The 18,970-nt window shown below is 42.6% G+C and overlaps 1 protein-coding gene across 6 annotated transcripts in view; it reads left to right on the forward strand.

Annotated features, from left to right (window-relative positions):
• Positions 1 to 18,970, forward strand: part of LOC147030323 (partitioning defective 3 homolog B-like) — a 178,696-nt gene that overhangs the window by 102,915 nt on the left and 56,811 nt on the right. For 5 of the 6 annotated variants that reach the window (XR_015056311.1, XM_085874248.1, XM_085874247.1 and 2 more), the window contains 5 exons: positions 10,116 to 10,295; positions 10,872 to 11,042; positions 12,371 to 12,482; positions 13,084 to 13,237; positions 18,377 to 18,465. Coding sequence is in view for 5 of the 6 variants with exons in the window: in XM_085874248.1 (XP_085730374.1) it covers positions 10,116 to 10,295; positions 10,872 to 11,042; positions 12,371 to 12,482; positions 13,084 to 13,237; positions 18,377 to 18,465 (706 nt within the window). In the remaining variant the exon portion in view is untranslated. The remainder of the gene's footprint in view (positions 1 to 10,115; positions 10,296 to 10,871; positions 11,043 to 12,370; positions 12,483 to 13,083; positions 13,238 to 18,376; positions 18,466 to 18,970) is intronic. The other variant, XM_085874246.1, reaches the window with a different exon arrangement.

Raw genomic sequence — 18,970 nt, forward strand, 5'->3', positions numbered from 1 at the left:
AGCCACTCAAGGACATTTATGTTTTTGTTCCTTAGCCCCTAAAGTGGAGCTTTGAGTTTGTGTTTCGGGTCATTGTCATGCTGAAAGGTGAACTTCTGTCCCAATTTCAGCTTTACTGCTGAGGGCAGCAGGTTTTTCTGTGTTTTGCTCCATCCATTTTCTCTTCTATCCTAACAAGTGACCCAATCCCTGCTGATGAGAAACATCCCCATAACATGATGCTGCCACCACCATGCTTCACAGTAGGGATGGTGTTCTTTGGGTGATGTGCTGTGTTGGGTTTGTGCCAAACGTAATATTTTGCATTTAGGCCAAAAAGTTCCATCTTGGTTTTGTCACACCTCAAAACTTTTTGCCACATGGCTTCAGAATCTCCGGAGTGGTGTTTTTGCATACCTCAAACGGGACTCAAGGTGGGCTTTTTGAGTAATGGCTTCCTTCTTGCCACTCTACCATACAGGCCAGACTTGTGGAGGGCTTCTATATTGTTGTCACATGCACATAGTGACTAGTCTTTGCCATGAAAGCATGCAGCTCTTTCAAAGTTGCCATTGACCTCTTATTTCCTCTCTGATCAGTCTCCTCCTTGCTGGATCATCCAGTTTGGAGGGACGGCCTGATCTAGGCAGGGTCTTGGTGGTACCACACGCCTTCCACTTCTTAATGATTGTCTTGACAGTGCTCCAAGGAATATTCAAGGCCTTTGAAATATTTTTATACCCATCCCCTGATCTGTGCCTTTCCACAACTTTATCCTGGAGGCCTTTTGAAAGCTCCTCTTAATGATTGAGTCTTTGCTATGAAATGCACTACCCAGCAGAGGAAACCTCCAGGAACAGCTGATTTTTTTCTGAAATAATCAGAATTACTACAGTGTAACATGTGTGGAGACCAATTATCTTGGAGTGTGATTTTGAAGGTGATTGGTTACACCTGAGCTCATTTACAATTGCTATTATAAGGGGGTGGGGGATGGACACTTATCCAACCAAGATATTCCAGTTTTATATTGTACACTACTCCTTCCAAATTCCATATCCAGGCGATGCATGACGTCATTGCGGGGCGCCAAAGGAAGGGAGTTCTGGGTTTCTTGTTACTTACGAAATCTAAAGATTTCATAAGTATATTGATGACTTCCGTCCTCTGTTTGTGTGGGTTTGTGTGTTTGTTTGTAGGCATGATAACTCGAGAACGGAAGAATCTACCAATGTCAAATTACACCACGTAATTCAGGAGGGTGGCTTGTGCTGATTAGATTTTGGTTAAAATCGGTCAAAGGTCAAGTTCACAGTGCGGTCAAACATTCGATTTTTGATGGTTTGGGACAGAATAATCGTAAAAACTTCTGGTTTGCGTCACTACCTTCTCTAGAGACAGCTTTTATTCGACAAGGTCAGAGGTCAAGTTGACGATTTCGTAAGTGCCAGTCTATGACTGCTTGTTTGTTTGTTTGTGTGTTTGTTTGTAGGCATGATAACTCGAGAACAGAAGAAGCTACCAATGTCAAATTACACCCCGTGATTCAGGAGGGTGATGGCTAGCGCTGATTAGATTTTGGTCAAAATCGCTCAAAGGTCAAGGTCACAGTGAGGTCAAACATAATTCCGTAAATTCATGTGGAGAAATGGAGTATTTTTGCTTCGCTTGACGTTACGAGTTCGTTTTAACCTCAATTTTAATTTTGTCTTCGGTTTTTGCAATCGCTTAAGGCCCGGTCACACCTTGACGTTTTAGCCAGCGATGGCAACGTATTAAAATGTATGTAAAACGCTGGCTTACGTTGAACTTTTTATGTTTTTTTTAAAGATTCGGACGTATTCATAGCGACTTGGTCTTATGTATAACGCATTAGTAACGGACACAGAACGTTTCGTTGTGTTATAGATAACTTATACCAACGAATGCTGAACCTGTTGTCGGCCTACACAACCGATGCCCAACGATAGTCTAACTTAGGCACAGCGCGTTGCACGCATCGCCGACGATGTCGTGACGTAGCCTATTAAAAGGCTGACGCACAACGATTCGAATCATAACTGCCGTTGAAATGGAAGTGTCAACATCGCGGTCACACCTTGGCGATCTTGCCAGCGTATGCCAACCTAAGAAAAATGTGTCTAAAACGTTGGAGCACGTCAAATACGGTATGAGTAAGTTTGGTATACGTGAGTACAACGCTAAAGTACGCTATCATACGTCGTAGTAAGTAGAGTACGTCAAGAAATTTTAAACATGTTCAAAATTTTACGACGTACTCGGCGTATGACACACGTTCCGCATGCGATGGGGATAAGTTTTACACACGATATGTGGACGCTTACACACGTCCAGAAAGGCTACTTAAAAGCTACTCATAAGTCGAAACACGTCGCCGTAATGTCTTTTTTACGCGAAACTTATTTCTAACTTATGTTTGACGTGCTTTGAACCAATTATTTACGTAGTCCCAACACACATCGACGTATGTAGACGTATTCCAATGACGTCTTCCGGTCGACAAAAAAAATAAATGAATGTGTTTCTAGCTTACAACTGCCATATAAAGACGTGTTCCCAGCGGTTTGGGGAATTGGTATATAAAAATGCTGCTCATAAAAGGGGAACCCAACAGTGTTTTCGAGTCCTTTTTGAGTCGATGTCCATGTCAGCAGTAACAGTATCAGTATCAGTATCAGTATCAGTATCAGTATTAGTATTAGTATTAGTAGTAGTTTGTTCATGTTGGCAGTAGTAGGTGAGTGTGAGGGGGAGGGTGTGGGTTATGATGGATCGTCCTTGCGTTTAACGATTTAACGATTTAAATGATAAACTCAACGATTTAAATGGCTGCATCTCCACTATTGAAAGTAGACGCTTGCGCTCAACAATTGGATTTTTTTTTACACTCAACGACTTTTAAACGGTACCACTCAGCTGGTTTCATTGTTTACAATGAACGATTTAAATTGCTGTCACTCGCCTTTGTTTTTTGACGCTGGGGTTTGGAAATTTGAAGCGTTTCTTCTGAACGTGTTAAAACGCTCAAACTCGACTATTTTAAATAGACGCTACCGATGGACAATTGGAATCATAGCCAAGCTAGACATCGAAGTGTGAACATCCTCGTCATGCCGAAGAAAAGTTTGAAGAATGCTGCAAATAAGTGTCCTGGCCGTGGCCGTGGACGCTGACGCAAGGACGATCCATTATACCGACGTCTTTCAGCCTATGAGTAAATTAAAAGTAACGTCTGTCGATGTGTGGCAACAATCGCGTAACATGCCAACAACACGTTAATCATAGGTTAGAAATAAGTTTCGGGTACGCTAAATATTACCTCGGCGTGTCTCAACTTATGATTAACTTACAAGTAGCATGTGTTGACGTCTGTCAACGATCGCAGACCGTGCATACAACTTGTGGCCAGCGTAGCGGAACGTGTGAGTCATATGCCGGCATACGTCGTGAAATTTCAAGCATGAAAAAAATTTGAGGACAACCAAAAAGTACGTTTAAAGCCAACGTACAACGACGTATGGCAGTGTTTTTCAGCGTGCTCTCAATGTTATCAAAACTTACCCATAACGTATTCAACGTGTGCCAGCGTTTTAGAAAAAAAATTCAAAAATCGGCATACGTTGGCTAAAACGTCAAGGTGTGACCGGGCCTTTAGGACGCTTAAAACTCGGTTGTCGGAATTCTGGGAAAAATCGGATGTTTTGGAGACATTTTAAGATTGTATAAAAAATATTTCACTCGCCGCGTCACGGCTCGTCACATGGTGCAGCGCGCTCGAGCAGAGGCGTCGTTGAGTCACGTAATGGTTTTCCGTGTGCGCGCTGACTGTGTTTTCGATAAAGATGGTGTTTAAAAGTCATTTTTATTCCAATAAAGGTTATCGTCGCATGCCTGACTCGCTAAGCCGTCGGATTATGTAAAGATTATTGGTGGATGGCCGAATATTACGGTTTTCTGACTTTGATAAAATAATATAAAATAATTGCGTGGAGAAATGGAGTATTTTTGCTTCGGTCAACATTACGAGTTCGTTTTAACTTCGATTTTAATTTTGTCTTCGGTTTTTGCGTCGCTTAGGACGCTTAAAACTCGGTTGTCGAAATTCTGGAAAAAAAATCAGATGTTTTGGAGACGTTTTAAGATTGTATAAAAATATTACACTCACCGCGTCACAGCTCATCACGTGGTGCAGCGTGCTCGAGCAGAGGTGTCGTTGAGTCACGTAAAGGTTTTCCGTTTGTGCGCTTACGGTGTTTTCGATAAATATGGTGTTTAAAAGTCATTTTTATCCCAATAAAGGTTATCGTCGCATGCCTGACTCGCTAAGCCGTCGGATTATGTAAAGATTGTTGGTGTATGGCCGAATATTACGGTTTTGTGACTTTGATAAAATAATATTAAATAATTGCGTGGAGAAATGAAGATTTTTGCTTCGGTCGACATGACGATTTTTGATGGTTTGGTACAGAATCATCATAGAAATTTCTGGTTTGCGTCCCTACCTTCTCGAGAGACAGCTTTTATTAGACAAGGTCAGAGGTCAAGTTGACGATTTCATAAGTACCAGTCTATGACTGCTTGTTACTTACGAAATCTTTAGATTTCGTAAGGATATTGATGACTTCCGTCATCTGTTTGTGCGTTTGTTTGTTTGTGGGTGTGTTTTTGTGTTTGTTTGTAGGCACGATAACTCGAGAATGGAAGACGCTACCAATGTCAAATTACACCACGTAATTCAGGAGGGTGGCTTGTGCTGATTAGATTTTGGTCAAAATCGGTCAAAGTCAAGTTCACAGTGAGGTCAAACATTCGATTTTTGATGGTTTGGTACAAAATCATCGTAGAAACTTCTGGTTTGCGTCGCTACCTTCTCAAGAGAGAGCTTTTATTAGACAAGGTCAGAGGTCAAGTTGACGATTTCGTAATTACCAGTCTATGACTGCTTGTTTGTTTGTTTGTCCGGGCGATATCTCGGCCATCCTTTGAGCTGGGAAGCTGAAATGTGGGGACAAAAGTGAAGATGTGCTTTGGCAAAAACCTTATTTTTCATTTTTTGATTCATCAATTAATTGATTAATTACTTAATTATTATCGATTTATTGAGCTCGGAAGCTGATATTTGGACATAACAGTAAACAAGTGATTTGGCTATTTTTGATTATTTTGGGGTATTTTTGATTTATTGATTAATCATCTAATTATTTGATTTTTCGATTAATTACTTAATTTTCAAAAAGTTACAGATTCGAATGAAACGGTGGTGGTTCAGGTATGCTATTAGCTAATTGATTGAGAATTTAATTATTTTATGATTACTATTTATTTATTTCAATTATGCAATGAGTCATTTAATCAATTTTTGTACATCGCTCCCTCTTAATTCCATCTCCATGTGCTGCAAGGCGGCATCGCCAGGGCGCCTCTGCGCTGGAGGATTTGTTATTTATTTATTTGGCATGGGGTGGTGTGCTTTGAAATGTCCCTGGTCTTGTTTTTAATTAATTTTATGAAATTTTGTCGAATTTGTTTTTCACTTGGAAGTTGTGGGTTACGATGTGTAAATCAAGGTGGAAAAAGTCTGATTTAATGCAATTTAATTCCAGGTTACAAGGCAACAAAAGATGAAAAAATTTCAAAGGGGTGTACACTTTCTATAGGTACTGTAGTTAGCTAGACCACAAAACACTTGACAAGCCACCATATGCATCACATGATTATACTGTGGCCATTGGCAGCTCAAGGGTGGGCTGTTATGATATTTGTTTCTTTCCCTTCACCGCTAAGCTCTGGAATTCTTTACTTTCCCATGTCTTTCCCAACAGTTAGAACCTGCCCCTTTTCAAAAGGCAGATTTTCCACTTCCTCAAAAACTTAGATTATTTTTCCTTCTCTTCACGTCTCTATTTCTTCAGTTCATTTTTGTTTCATTCAAGTCTTGGCCTCGATGAGGATGATACAGTCCATGACTGGAGCCTTTCATATTAATAATAAAAAAACCTTCAATCTCATTCTTCCCTCCAGGTCTTCAAGACAGATGTCCACCATCTCGGATTACCCCCCTTCCAAAACCATCATGTTTCTACCCCCGTTTACTCCCCTCCCAACCTCCAAGCCCACCTCATTCCAAATTTCCAGTTTTCCCTTCCTGAGAGTTTGCTTCTGTATCCATCTTGTACACCCCATGTGTCCTCCCCTTCCCCTCTTTCCTCCCCACATCCTTAATTGGTCCAAGTCTCCCTCTATTTTATCCTTCAACCCTGTTCTTGGTGTTTAACTCCTCTTTCTACTGTACCTTTTGTTCTGTTGCATCCTGATCTGTTTGTGTCCTAGCTCTTCCACAAGCCTTGGTTTTGAATCCAAAAAACACTTATGGGTTGGGTGAGTGGCATATCAAAATTAAAGAGAGAATAGCCAGTAAGAGAGACAAAGGAATCTGAGACATCTAATGAGAGGAGTGATTTGAACTGTTTATCTGGAGTCCCTGTCTCGGAGAGTTGCAAAATGACGTATCTGGAAAATTCTGGTCACGTCGTCAATGTTCGCTATTTTGTTTCCATTCACCGTGAACTACAATATTCAACGCTTGTGTTATTTTTACATCGGACAACAATGTATACTTCTCGCGAATCACATGGTTATATTATATCCGACACAGGGAGTCAAGGACTCGAATTGGGGAGTGGTGGGGGTACGCCAGGAGATTTGGTCGGAGGGTACTGAGGGAGATAGGGGGAACTTGGGGACTCACTCACAATTGTTGTCTTTTTTTAGATCCTCGTGGAGGATCTCTAAGTCTTACTCACGTTGTTGTTCTTCATCTTCTTCTTGTGGACTTTTTTTGTTTCACAGCCTACAGTTTTCATCGAAACTTCCTGAAACTTGGCATATTATATATGTAAAAACACCCTGCGCAGACAGTAACCATCTCCGGTTTTGAAAATTCCTCCTAGAAAAAAAGTTATGACGTCAAAATATCTCCGTTAATGGAAATCGCCTAAAAATTATCTCCGAAACTCGGCAAGCTTTTTGAATTCTGTTTGCGGGAATCGAACAGGGCATTAGGAGAGATGAATTACCACACATATGATACATCACTATGACGTCATATCAATTTTTATGACGTCATTCCTATTTTTTGACATTTTTTGTTTCACAACCCAGAGTTTTCATCGGATCTTTGTGAAACTTGCCATGTATATGCAGAAAGCCCACGCGCAGGCAGTAACCATCTCCAATTTTGGAAATTCTTCCGAGAAAAAAAGTTGACATCATAATATCGCCGCTAATGGAAATCGCCTATACCATTATCTCTGAAACTAGGCCAGCTGTTTGAATTTTGTTTGCAGGAATCAAGCCGGGCATTAGCACAGATAATTTATCGCAAACATGATACATCACAATGATGTCATATTCGTTTTTATGACGTCATCATTCAGAGGATGAGGATCGAAGCTCATTCGAGCTTGTTAATTCTCTACTCTCTTGATGGTGTGCACATCCAGCTTGGAAGGTGTGCCTCCATTTCTGTCTCATTTTCTTTCTTCCACTTCATTCAAATTTCTCCATTCTGTCACTACCTGTGTGTTTCGACTCACACGATCTTACACCTCAAATTAGGCACTCATCAGTGCGAACCTTTACTCGTGTGTTACACTTAATTTCCCACGGTTTCTGTGATATGTTTTAAAGTTAAACCAATCCTGTGTGATTGTATGTTTATTCTGACACATTGGAAGAACTACAAAAACAAATTAACTCATGTAATCTCCCTTTTTAACGAAGAGAAAGACGGCTTAATGAGAAAACGGACACATTATGCTTCACATACAATGGGAAATGGTTCGGTATGTCGTGCTCGATGGATACAAAATGGCTTCTAATGACAATTTGTCGCTAATCTGAGTATGTAGGGACTCTTTAGCGTACCCTCTCCGTACCTGCATAAGTCCCCTGTATGGAAAATCTGTGACATTAGAATGGAAACGGCAAATATTGGTGAATCGCACTGTGAGGGAGGAGTTTTAAAAAATAGGTGCTGAGGTGGTGGTGGGGCAGGGTTGAGGTGGTGGCAGGATATGGGGTGATGGTAGTAGTAAGTGGGGTGGTGGAAGAATCTGTTGGGAGTTACACACATGAAAGGGTGTTAATGGCTGTGAGATGGCAATTACTGCAAACCATTATACTCTGCTGGATTCCAAGTTTAGTATGATGAAACGCAGATCGCAATCGGAGCTGCTGTAGGAAGGGGAGTTCAAATCATTAAGGAAAATGGAGTTTTCAGATCACAATAAAGGGACATGCGATGGAAGTAAGCGAGCAAACTGGAAAGGCAATATATTTGGTGGGAAGAACATGAAGCTGTTTGGGAGCAAGGCATTTAGAAAGGATAGGGATAAATACACAATATGGTTTGCAGTACAGGGAGTAAAGTTAGACAAGACAGATCTGGAATGGCATTTTTAGCCTTTGTAGGTGTCACAGAGCTGAGAAAAACACACACACTTGTGAACAAACCCCAACTAGAAAGCCGATTGCCCTTTTTCTACTAAAATGTAAATGTTGAATACCCTTGTATGAAGAGTGCTCCAAAAGGTTGAAGCACAGCCTGGAAACATCATCCAGAGTGTTCCAAATTTAAGAATACTTTCTGAAGTGACAGGCTCAAGGCAAAGCAGGAACAAAAATTGCAATGGACTAAGTAAGTCCAAACACTGATTGGAAAGCCAATCAAAGAACCCGGTTGTTACCAACCAAAGAAATTGGAAGAATATCATAAGAACTGTCCCTGAGCCCTCAGTCAGAAGAGAGTGACCAACCAACCGAGGTAGCAACGAGACACAGTAATACCTGTTACCAACAATTTGAGGCCTTTACAAGCCTTTAACAGGCCTATTGTTCCTGCAAGATATCTGGCATCTGATTGCTCTAATGACATCACCATTCAACTCAAACTGTAAAGGAAAGAGGTAATAGGCAGAAGAGACCAGTTTCATCGATTAAGTTGCTTGCCATGTGCCATCTGAATGATCGTTTATTTATTTCAAGGAGTACTTCTAACTTAGTCAGCTTTCCGAAGTACTTCGAAATGTTTCACGTGAATTGTGAGTGTATATTCCCATGATTGCTCACCTGTGGACTACCATAACTGTTGCCTTCATGTCCTCCCAAGAAACAGATGCTCTGACCTTTCCTTATGAGGTGCTGACTTCTGAGCTTGTGTGGCACTGCAGTGTGTGCATTATGCCACTGAACATTGAGTTATTTCACTGCTAGATTAAAATGATGAGCCCACAATTCAATGTGAGTCATCATGCGATGATAAAAAAAAAAAAAACAATTAGGATACCTTGAATGCTTTGTAGTTGTTGTGAGACCTGAATACCAGTGTTACTTCTGTTTTGGTATCAACATTTTTATCATTGTAGAAATATTTGCTCTTCATCAGAGTTGAATGTCAAGGTGCATGCTGCTTGTAGAACGGAACCTCACTGCTTTGAATTAACCCATGCCTTCGATTTGATTAACGTAACAATCCGCAATTGATGCTTTTTTTTCCAGTCTCAGTTCTTCATTTGTTCTACATGGTATCCACCTCTTAACGGTGCTGTGTGGTACAGCATAGTCTTCGCTTAGTGTGACTATCTCGATGAGAATAGCTTTTGGGTCACATTTTATTTCAGATCAAATGACCCACCCTGCAAACGGGTCTCACTTTTCTATTTTTGCTTTATAGTTACAGAGAAACCTGGACAACGGAAAATCACCGTAATGGTCTGGAGAATAAGATTCAAAATACATCTTGTGGACATGAACAGACGATGTCCTCTCCGCAACCAGATCCTTAGTCAGGGTCCCCCTACAAGGTCTTTTTGGCCCTTAATCTCAACATGACCCAAGTGGCAGAGGGAGGGCCAGCAATGTCCGCTGAGGGAAATACCACCTCCAGCTGCTTGAGTTGTGGTTGACCATCTTGGCTTCTCGAGTTCTGTATTTTTTCCATATCCAAGTTGAGGCTCTTGTGCCATCCTTGATGGATCTATATCGATGACTCCCTTTCTTTGTTTACTGGCCACTCCAGGCTTGGAGTGCAGCTCACATGGGAAATGTTGTTGCAGAAAGGCGAGGATGAGGTAACGGCAGCTACTGGGGCGCATAAGCAACTGATGACTTTCGAGGTGACGCTAAATGACTCTGGTTCTGCTGGCTTGGGAATCAGCGTGAAAGGCTCGCGCGAGGAGGGGAAGGACCTCGGGATATTCGTGAAGTCCATTATCCGTGGTGGTGCAGCCTTCAAGGTGAGCTCCTGAGGCCTCTATATCGTGATGTAACAGCAGAAAAATATAACCCTTTGTAATTATCTAAGCAATTTTTTTTTTCTCACAATTTTCACAGGGAATGTTGCTGAGAACTTGTGCCAATGAATGCAGGTCATAATTTGGCAAGGGCAAGGGTCTTTGAAATAGACCTTGAGATTAAATCATCTGTATGCTGCACTTGGCTTCTGGTTGCATCATTTCTGCATGTGTGGTTATTCCGCTGACACAATGACCCAAGTATATTCGGGCAGGAATTTAGAATTTGGCCAGTGCCAACGACCAATGGCCTACTCTTTTCAAAAGGTTCCATGACATCTTTAACATCTATAAATGATGGGATAGCCAGCTTAATGGCTCCTAAGGAGGGATGGCATACTCGATGCAACACCATGTCTGTAAAGCACAACAGGCCAAGAATCAAAGCAAGATCTGCCAGCTTGTTGAGTGTGCTTCCTCGGAGCTTTCCTGCTATCCGGACATTGAGATCATTTGGTGAAATATTCCAGGTTTGAAACGCCCACTTACTTGTGATCCTATCGATGCTTGCTGTTTCAGGATGGGCGTTTGCAGGTGAATGACCAGCTGGTGGCTGTGAATGGACAGTCACTGCTCGAGAAGACCAACTTTGATGCCATGGAAACCTTGAGGCATTCCATGTCTACAGATGGGAACCTACGTGGAATGATCCAGATCGTGGTTGCTCGACGCGGCGGCTCTTACCCGCAGGTTTGTGCGAGACGCAGAGCGATAATAAGCAAAAGTCCTGAAATTTGGATCTCTGGATAACAATGGAAAGAGTTGGGAGGGTGCGTAGTGCAAAGAAAACGAAATATTTTTTTTTGATCACGGTGAGATCGGTAAAAGTTACCCCTTTTGGTCGTGCTTCCGAATCAAACATTTTATTCATTGTCATCACATCATTGCATCACCTCTCAAATGATGTGAGTGTAACAGTGCAGTCGACATAATGATCTGTGGCTCACATGGTTCCAATGTTTTCTAATGGTTCCATACGAAAGTGAAAATGTGTTTGCTCCGAGAAGAAAATTAAAAGATCATGTTTGCTTTTGTTCCCGCAAAAGGAATGGCCCGGCACCTGGAATGTGACTGCGACCCTGAAAACGTGGATATATTAAACCTTTTAGACCTACGATCCCAAAGGTCATGTGCTCAAATTGGTTGTGGTGTTATTACTGGTTTCAGTTGCAATAACAGGCACAATACAGCAGCGATATTGAATGCACAAGTCGCTCTGGAATTTCTATGCATTGTTAGTGGATTTGAAATGATGGAAAAGGCCAATGTGATGTATCCCGCAGCTCCGTTTATTAGGCAGATTATGGGCCGGATTCCTGCGTGGTAGGAGTGCAGTCTTTCCGCACAACACCACATGTACAGCGCATGCACACAGGAACATGGCTGGCAGGGTAGCCTCGAGGTAGGCACACTCTCCTTCAAGCTCTCTTTAGCCTAGGTTCGTATTATGATCCAGCTATAAAACATGTATGACAAGCCGTCATTGTGGGCTCCATCCATCGAACAGCCGTTAGGCTGGAGGACCTGTCTGCCAGCAGTGGTTGTTGGTGGACGTTAACAATCCTTCAGTATCTTTCTTGAAGACTAGGTGAGTTATCGCCCGAACCCTGAACAAATTGCAAATTCCTATCCTCACTGGCTGCTGGGAGGGCAATGGCAATCCACCCAGCGCAACCAAACCACTCACCGTAACCCTTGCCAAGAGGCTGATTTCGGCAGCACCGACGCTCTGTAAAAAAAAAAAAAAGAGTGGGGAGAGGGGTGTTAGTGGTTTAAAGTTCTGCCATATTTTTGTTTGTAATATGTAGATTGCCACTTAAAATAAATATAAATTAAGATAAATGGTTCAAAATAATTTCCAATCTTATGAATGAATGTCTATTGCACTTCTATTGTAAACAAAGTGTTTGGGGTGCCAAAGATCCATTGCCAGAGACAAAATGCTGGTGCAGTTTTGTAATCTGTGGAAGAGCACAGTGGCTCGACTGTGTGATCTCCGTGTGGTATTTGATCACCAGCAGACAGCATCACCGCCGAGCCCCCTGCGTGGGAGTGACCATGTGGCAGCCATGACAGAGCTTATTCAAATGAACTTCTTGCATCACTGGGGACAAGACAGTGGCATCCTGGGTAAGGGAGACATGAGGATGGACCTGAGTTCTTCACATTTCCTTATTTTCATTTCACCTTTTAAAACAAATCTGCAACGAGTGGCATTAACTTAGTAGCTGAAGATTTTGGATTTTAATGTCTTTACGAATGCAGCTGGCCATCGACCTGTCGATCACCTGCCCCGGTGGCTTAACTCTAGCCGCAGCCCGCTCTCCAGTGGCCACAACCCCAAGGAGCCTAGTGGAGGAAGGGAAATGATGCAGTTGTAGCGTTTAAACACAACCGCAAAGGAAGTGCCGGCCCTTGCCCTTTGATCTGATTGGACAAACACAAACAAACAGCTGAACAGTGTCTCCTTAGGCACACAAAATGTTAACCTTGCCATCGTGATATCCTGATGCTATTTCTGCACTAAATGCTCTTGCTGCAAGAGAAACTATGTGAAGAGATTATATGCATTCAAAAGGTGTCAGCAGTGGTATGTCACATGATTGCTCATGTCCCCCAGATAATCAGGCCATGCATTATCCCAGCCCTGAGCGAAACTCCTCACATTCACAGCAGCATAATAGAATTGAATAGGACTTTGCATGTTCGGGCGGATTTTCACGGCTTGCAGGTTTCCAAGGCACCGGTAAGCCTTCGAGGAGTCACGCGTTGTCAGATGATGATGTTCCACCACCCCTGCCTCCTCGCCCACCGCTCACCAGCCTTGGCCATGACAGTTCCACACCGTTGCATCGCTGGGATTCTTGGCGCTCACAGGCGGCCAGGTGTGTAGCCGAACCGGGAAGTGTTTACTTGATACGAAGAGCACCATTAACCCCCCCCCCCCATATCTTTGATGTGGACAAAGCTTCTTGATGTATACATTTGCTCACCAAGCTCATTGTGTATTCAGCTAGTCTGCTGCTTTGTACATCAAGTGTAATCTCCTTTATGCTTTTTTTGAAGGAAGGATAAGACCCTTCCTGGGCCTGAAGTATCGATGGCTATAACGGCCAGATGTTGTGAGTCCACTCAGGGGTGAACACAGTACAGTATCACGAGCGGGTTTTCGCCGTGACGTTATCGAGGGTGTATTTCGGCTGTTGAGTCGTTTTCCTGATATTGCTCCAGTGGCTTCAGCAGTGACCATCATTACGCTTGGTTACTGCCACCATGTTGTCCATTTTATTTGGATTTGCACCTGCTGGCACTCTGTAATCGCTTTCTTTATTAACGTTCAGCTTTAGAGAAGTTTGCCAGATCCGTGGTTTTCCTTCCTTTTCTTTTGATTTCCCCAGCTTTGCAGCATGTCGTTGAAGGGTTGTGTTTTTAGGTATGTATGTTGTTGGTTCTTATGACACCTATTTGATATCTATCGTGCTGAACACTCGATTGTGATACATAAGAGGTGTGAGCCCAGAACTTACCTTGATTTAAACAATTCTCCCCGCCCCCCCCCCAATCCAAAACCATTGTTTTCTACCCATGTTAAATCTCCCCAACCCCCAAATTTCCAGTTTTTCCTTCCTGAGCATTTGCTTCTGTCTCCATATTATCAACCCCATGCGTCCTCTCCTACCCCTCATCATTACCAGCTTCCCTTATTCGCCATCTCCATCTATTTTGTCCCTCGGCCCTGCTGTTGGCATTCCCCCCCCCCCTTCTCTTTCTCCTGTTCCTTTTGTTCTGCTGCACCCTGATCTGTTCTGTGTTCTCGCTCTTCCACAAGCTTTGACTCTGCATACAAAAACAAAGGAATAAAAATCCCTTAACGTCCTTCATTTGATGTACAAACTCCTCCAATAGCCTGATACACAAAGCTGTTGATTGCAGAAATCTCACCCGTAAGGATTTCCGATTGATAACTCGATGCACAGCTCCAGTACAAGTACAAGATGCTGGCAGTTTAGCTTGGTCACACTCACCTTTAAGCTGTCTGGTCTGGGTGCTTTGAACCCCGACCCAGATGTATAAACCGTTATCCTGGTGTTTCACATGCAGGGTGAAGTATCAATGTGTGTGCCATCCATGGGAAGGAAATCGAGCTGAGTGTCCCGTCTGCTGGCATTAACACGCGACTTTCAAAATGACGTGTGAATGCCGAATGAGCCCTTTTGTGCAAGCGCTGTGTGTTTGTTTACACTTATTCGGTTCGGCTCACCGGGCACTTTTAACACGTCACCGCTAACATGAAATATGTTATTCAAATCCTCCTTTCAACATAATTTTCAGCATTCAGCCAAAAGAGTGGCAATTTCAAGATGGTTAAACCATTATTGTTCTGTTCCTCAATGCAAATCGGACTCACGAGAGTATCTTAACATGAGAAATATCTGTGGAAGAGAGAAGTCGGGTTCGTATCATTTCCTGTTATTAATACAACTAGCTAGTGGCGGCCGTGGTTATAACACACACACACACACACACACACACACACACACACACACACACACACACACACACACACACACACACACACGAACAGACACTTCTTTCACCAATAGATGCAAAAATGTCGTGTAATTAATCTTGTCGCCCCGGACTCAAACAAAAAATATATTTATATCGAAACGTTACACACAGCCATACAACACCCACTGCCCCCCCCCAACATAATTGATCACACATATCATGATTTAAAACTTACCCTTTACACCTACAAACCCCAGATATGACTTCCCCATCGGTGTTAAGAAGTACGAAGGTTTGTTTGGAATGCAAAATCTTCAGCCTTTCATAGGCACACATCGCTGGGAGTCTGTAATACGGACTGTAACATATCGAACATAACTCTTTGGACGAGATGATCAGGAAGTTTTCCAACATCCATTTCTCGCAAGTACGCTGACAAATATTTTCGGCTTCTTTAAAAGTTTTTTGCTCGTTTCATTGTACAATCCGTACCTAGGAGGCATGAAAGATGTCCAGGCCACCCTCATTTACTTCGTTACTAGGGGTTTCTGTGCATGCGTGTCGAGTAAACCTGGGGGTGCAAAAGATTCTCCGGTGTTCAAAGAGTGGGTGAGTTATCTCTGTTCCCCTTAACAAATCATCTTCAGTTGAACATCCGTCCTGACCAGGCAGTTTGTGAAAGACATGCCAAAAACGTTCCCCAGCTGACCCCAAAATAAGAGGGGGCTAATTGGGACCGTCAAAATAGTAGAAGTAGTTGTAATAGTAGTAATAGTTAGTGGTGATGCATAGTACAAGAAAAATTTACAATGCACACCTGCTGCAATTCACCATGGCTGGGAATTAATAAGGAGCATTTTCAAACGTCACTCTCGGACCTATCACCAAAGGTCATGGGGCTAATTGGATTTAAAGCTTGTAAATTGCTTCAGGCTGAGCCAGAAACAGGATCTGATTCCTAATGCTTCAATTTTCAGCTTGTTATAACCCTTTCTGTTCAGATTGTTTGCCTCGGTGCTTGTTTTTATGTCTCTGTTTGGGGGTTTTGGAGTTTTAGGGGAACGTCGAAGAGGGCGAAGGGTTGTGGTAGTAAATTCCACGGAGCACATCCTGCCTGACCCGCTTTCAATCTTTCCTAAAAGTGGACATTTTTTTTATGATGACAATGTGGCGCTATTGTTAGAATTTCTTATTTTCTGAAAATTACATTTTGGCTCGAATGCCACTGGATGACAGGCCAGGCCTTAATTCAGCCTTTTAATGTTTGTTTGACTTTGGTTTCTTTAACCATCGGTTAAAAATGGATGACAACCACGATGGATGCTCCATCAGTCTGAACTTGGATTCCACGAGCATGTAAGGCGGATGCACCCCTCTCCATGCGCAATCAGCTTGGAAGCCGGCTGTTCTGTGTGCTTCAACCTGCAGTCCGTTTGTGACGCGTGTATTTATGTCGTCTATGGTTTCGATAAATAAGGTTCTGGTTAACTCCGCATTACACATCATCACTTGATAAATTTTAAGTCGCCTCCTGGAAATAAATCATTGGTCCTGACAGCATGGTGCAAACTTACCTTTGTGCGGTATCAGGGGCAAATCCAGGAATTGGGTAGGGGGGGGGGGGTTTCCAAATAACAGATAATTATAAATTTTCCAAATAATTTCCAAATAAATTACTGTGAGCTGTTAGTGGTTTATTGTTTATTAACCTCCGCCATCGAAGATTGATTGTAGTTACTGTTTTCACCCCTTTCTGTCTGTTTGTTTGTTTGTTTGTGAACAGTATTATGGAAAAACTCCTCGACGGATTTCGACGAAACTTGGTGGGGGATTAGGTATGGTCCAAGGATCATGCCATTAGATTTTGTACTTGGTCCAAAATCCAATATGGCCGCTATGGCGGCCACTTTTAAAAAATATTAGAATTTTTTTTTTTTGCATTTTTACATGTTTTAAGTGATTTCCAACCCCCCCCCCCCAAAAAAAAATTGTTAGAGAAAAATATTTTTTGCAACTTTTTTTTCAACAAAATTTCGATTTCTTTTTTTTTTTGCATTTCTACATGTTTTAAGTGATTTCCAACCCCCCCCCCAAAAAAAAAAATTGTTAGAGAAAAATAAAATTTGCAAATTTTTTTCAACAAAATTTCGATTTTTTTTTTTTGCATTTTTTCATGTTATAAGTGATTTCCAACAAAAAACATCCCAAAATTATAATTGCGGGAGATTTTGGAACTTCAGGTGGATATACCCACGTAAAATCAATTTCTGTCTCAAGGAATCTAGTTATGACGAATGAATTGACTATGTAAAAGTTAAAAGTAAAAGGGAAAGTTGCAACCTTTTACTCTGTGAGCACTGTTGACATCAAATTGAATGAATAGGATATCAGGTTCACTTGAGTGACCTAGCAGTATTGGCGGCAGAGGTTTTGCACTCTACCGAGTGCTCCCCCTCTAGTTCGGTGGAACGGTGATCATCTCCTGTATTGATACAGTTTTTCTGAGGCTTCTGGCCTTTTTTGTGGCACACTCTCGTGGGAGAAGGGGAGAAGGGGAGAAGGAGTTCTGGGTGACCAGGGAGCCCCTGGGTTTGCCACTGTAATAGTAAATTTTTTTTTGTTGGGAAGGGGGGGGTTCTGGGCAACCAGAAAAACCCCCCCTGGATTTGCCACTGGGTATAGTCTGGGTTCGATTCCCGAATCGACTATAAACTGTCGGATTGGTGTTTTGCAGGCCGGGCGTTTCATCAGAAAGTGGCCGTCCCTTCGATGGACGTTTAGCTGGGTGTCCCATCAGCTCACCTTACTTGGTGGACATCCAAGATCCCATGCTGACGAGTTATCGCCGGCATCCTCCACAAATTACAAATTCCAACCAAATCACCTGAAATCGAACATTAGGTCTGGACAGCCAGTTTGTGAAACACGTGACCAAAAGGTCCTCCTCTGCAAAGCCCACAAGAATGTGGGATTCATCGTAGTAGTAGTAGTAGTAGTAGTAGGAGTCACAGTAGCAGTAGTAGTGGTAGTCTTTGAGATAAATAAGGAAAAATGACTGTTCAGAGTGAAAAATCCCACCCTTCCACCCACCTATTTGTTTTGTATCCTTTATATTGTCATCATCCCAACTTCTCACTCATTTGCACATATCTCATTACAAAATTGCTTTTCCTCACCCAAATTCATTTATTATTCTTTCAGCAAAGTTTCAGTCAGGTTATATTTGAACAAGGCTCATAACGCTTGATGAAACACACCTATGATGCAGGTGAACAGCATGGTGCAATTTGCGTGAAACACATTGGTGGAAGGTCCAACCACAATGACCTCTCTTGGGGTGTGAACATCCTTTGGTTTATTTCCCTGCTGTTCTATCATGCAGTCTGATTAAGATAGCAGATGTAATGTGCTGGGCCACTGCTCCAACACCCACCCCCCTGCTCTTTCTCCTCTCTGTGCCCCTGTTTTCCATCACCGCACCTCTGCTGACTCCGGCCTGATGGTTTCTGCAGCGTCAGCGCACTCGGGCGAGACATCGAGAGGTCTCAGAGTGGTGGTCACGATGTGCTGTCCGGCAGGAAATCTCGGAGCATGGATCTCTGTAAGGATGCTTTGTGTGAATTCTCTTGGGGGGAGGGAGGGAGGGGGATCTCTGAGGCTCGAGTTGAGGGATGTCTGGATGACCGACTCTTTACACCATTGCTTTAACCCTGATTGGATGCCCTCGATGTATTCCCATTCCCATCCCTTTCTTCACTGAATCTTGATATTTCCACCTGTTTGGGCATGTGTCGGATGAGAGTGAAGACGAGGTATGACATTGTTGGTCAAACGAATCGCATTGAGGGCAGCATAACAAGCTTGAACAATCTCTGTAGCCCCTGTGATGATGACAGAAACAAGAAACAATAAATAAAAGGACAGCAAATAAATACAAAGCTAAACCTACATTGTAAACAAATCTGTTGTCTCTAAAACTCGATTGGTGGAGGGCATTTCAAAAAAATCGTTGTAACCCGTGAACAGATCCAATCAGGCTAGGTAGCCTGTGGTCCGGTTTCGGTGGAGGGTGTAGCTCATTACTGGCGTCCCAATGGTCACTATTT

This window comes from Eptatretus burgeri, chromosome 3, assembly GCF_056783735.1.
Source record: "Eptatretus burgeri isolate ZD-2024b chromosome 3, Ebu_testis_v1, whole genome shotgun sequence".
Lineage (NCBI taxonomy): Eukaryota > Metazoa > Chordata > Myxini > Myxiniformes > Myxinidae > Eptatretus > Eptatretus burgeri.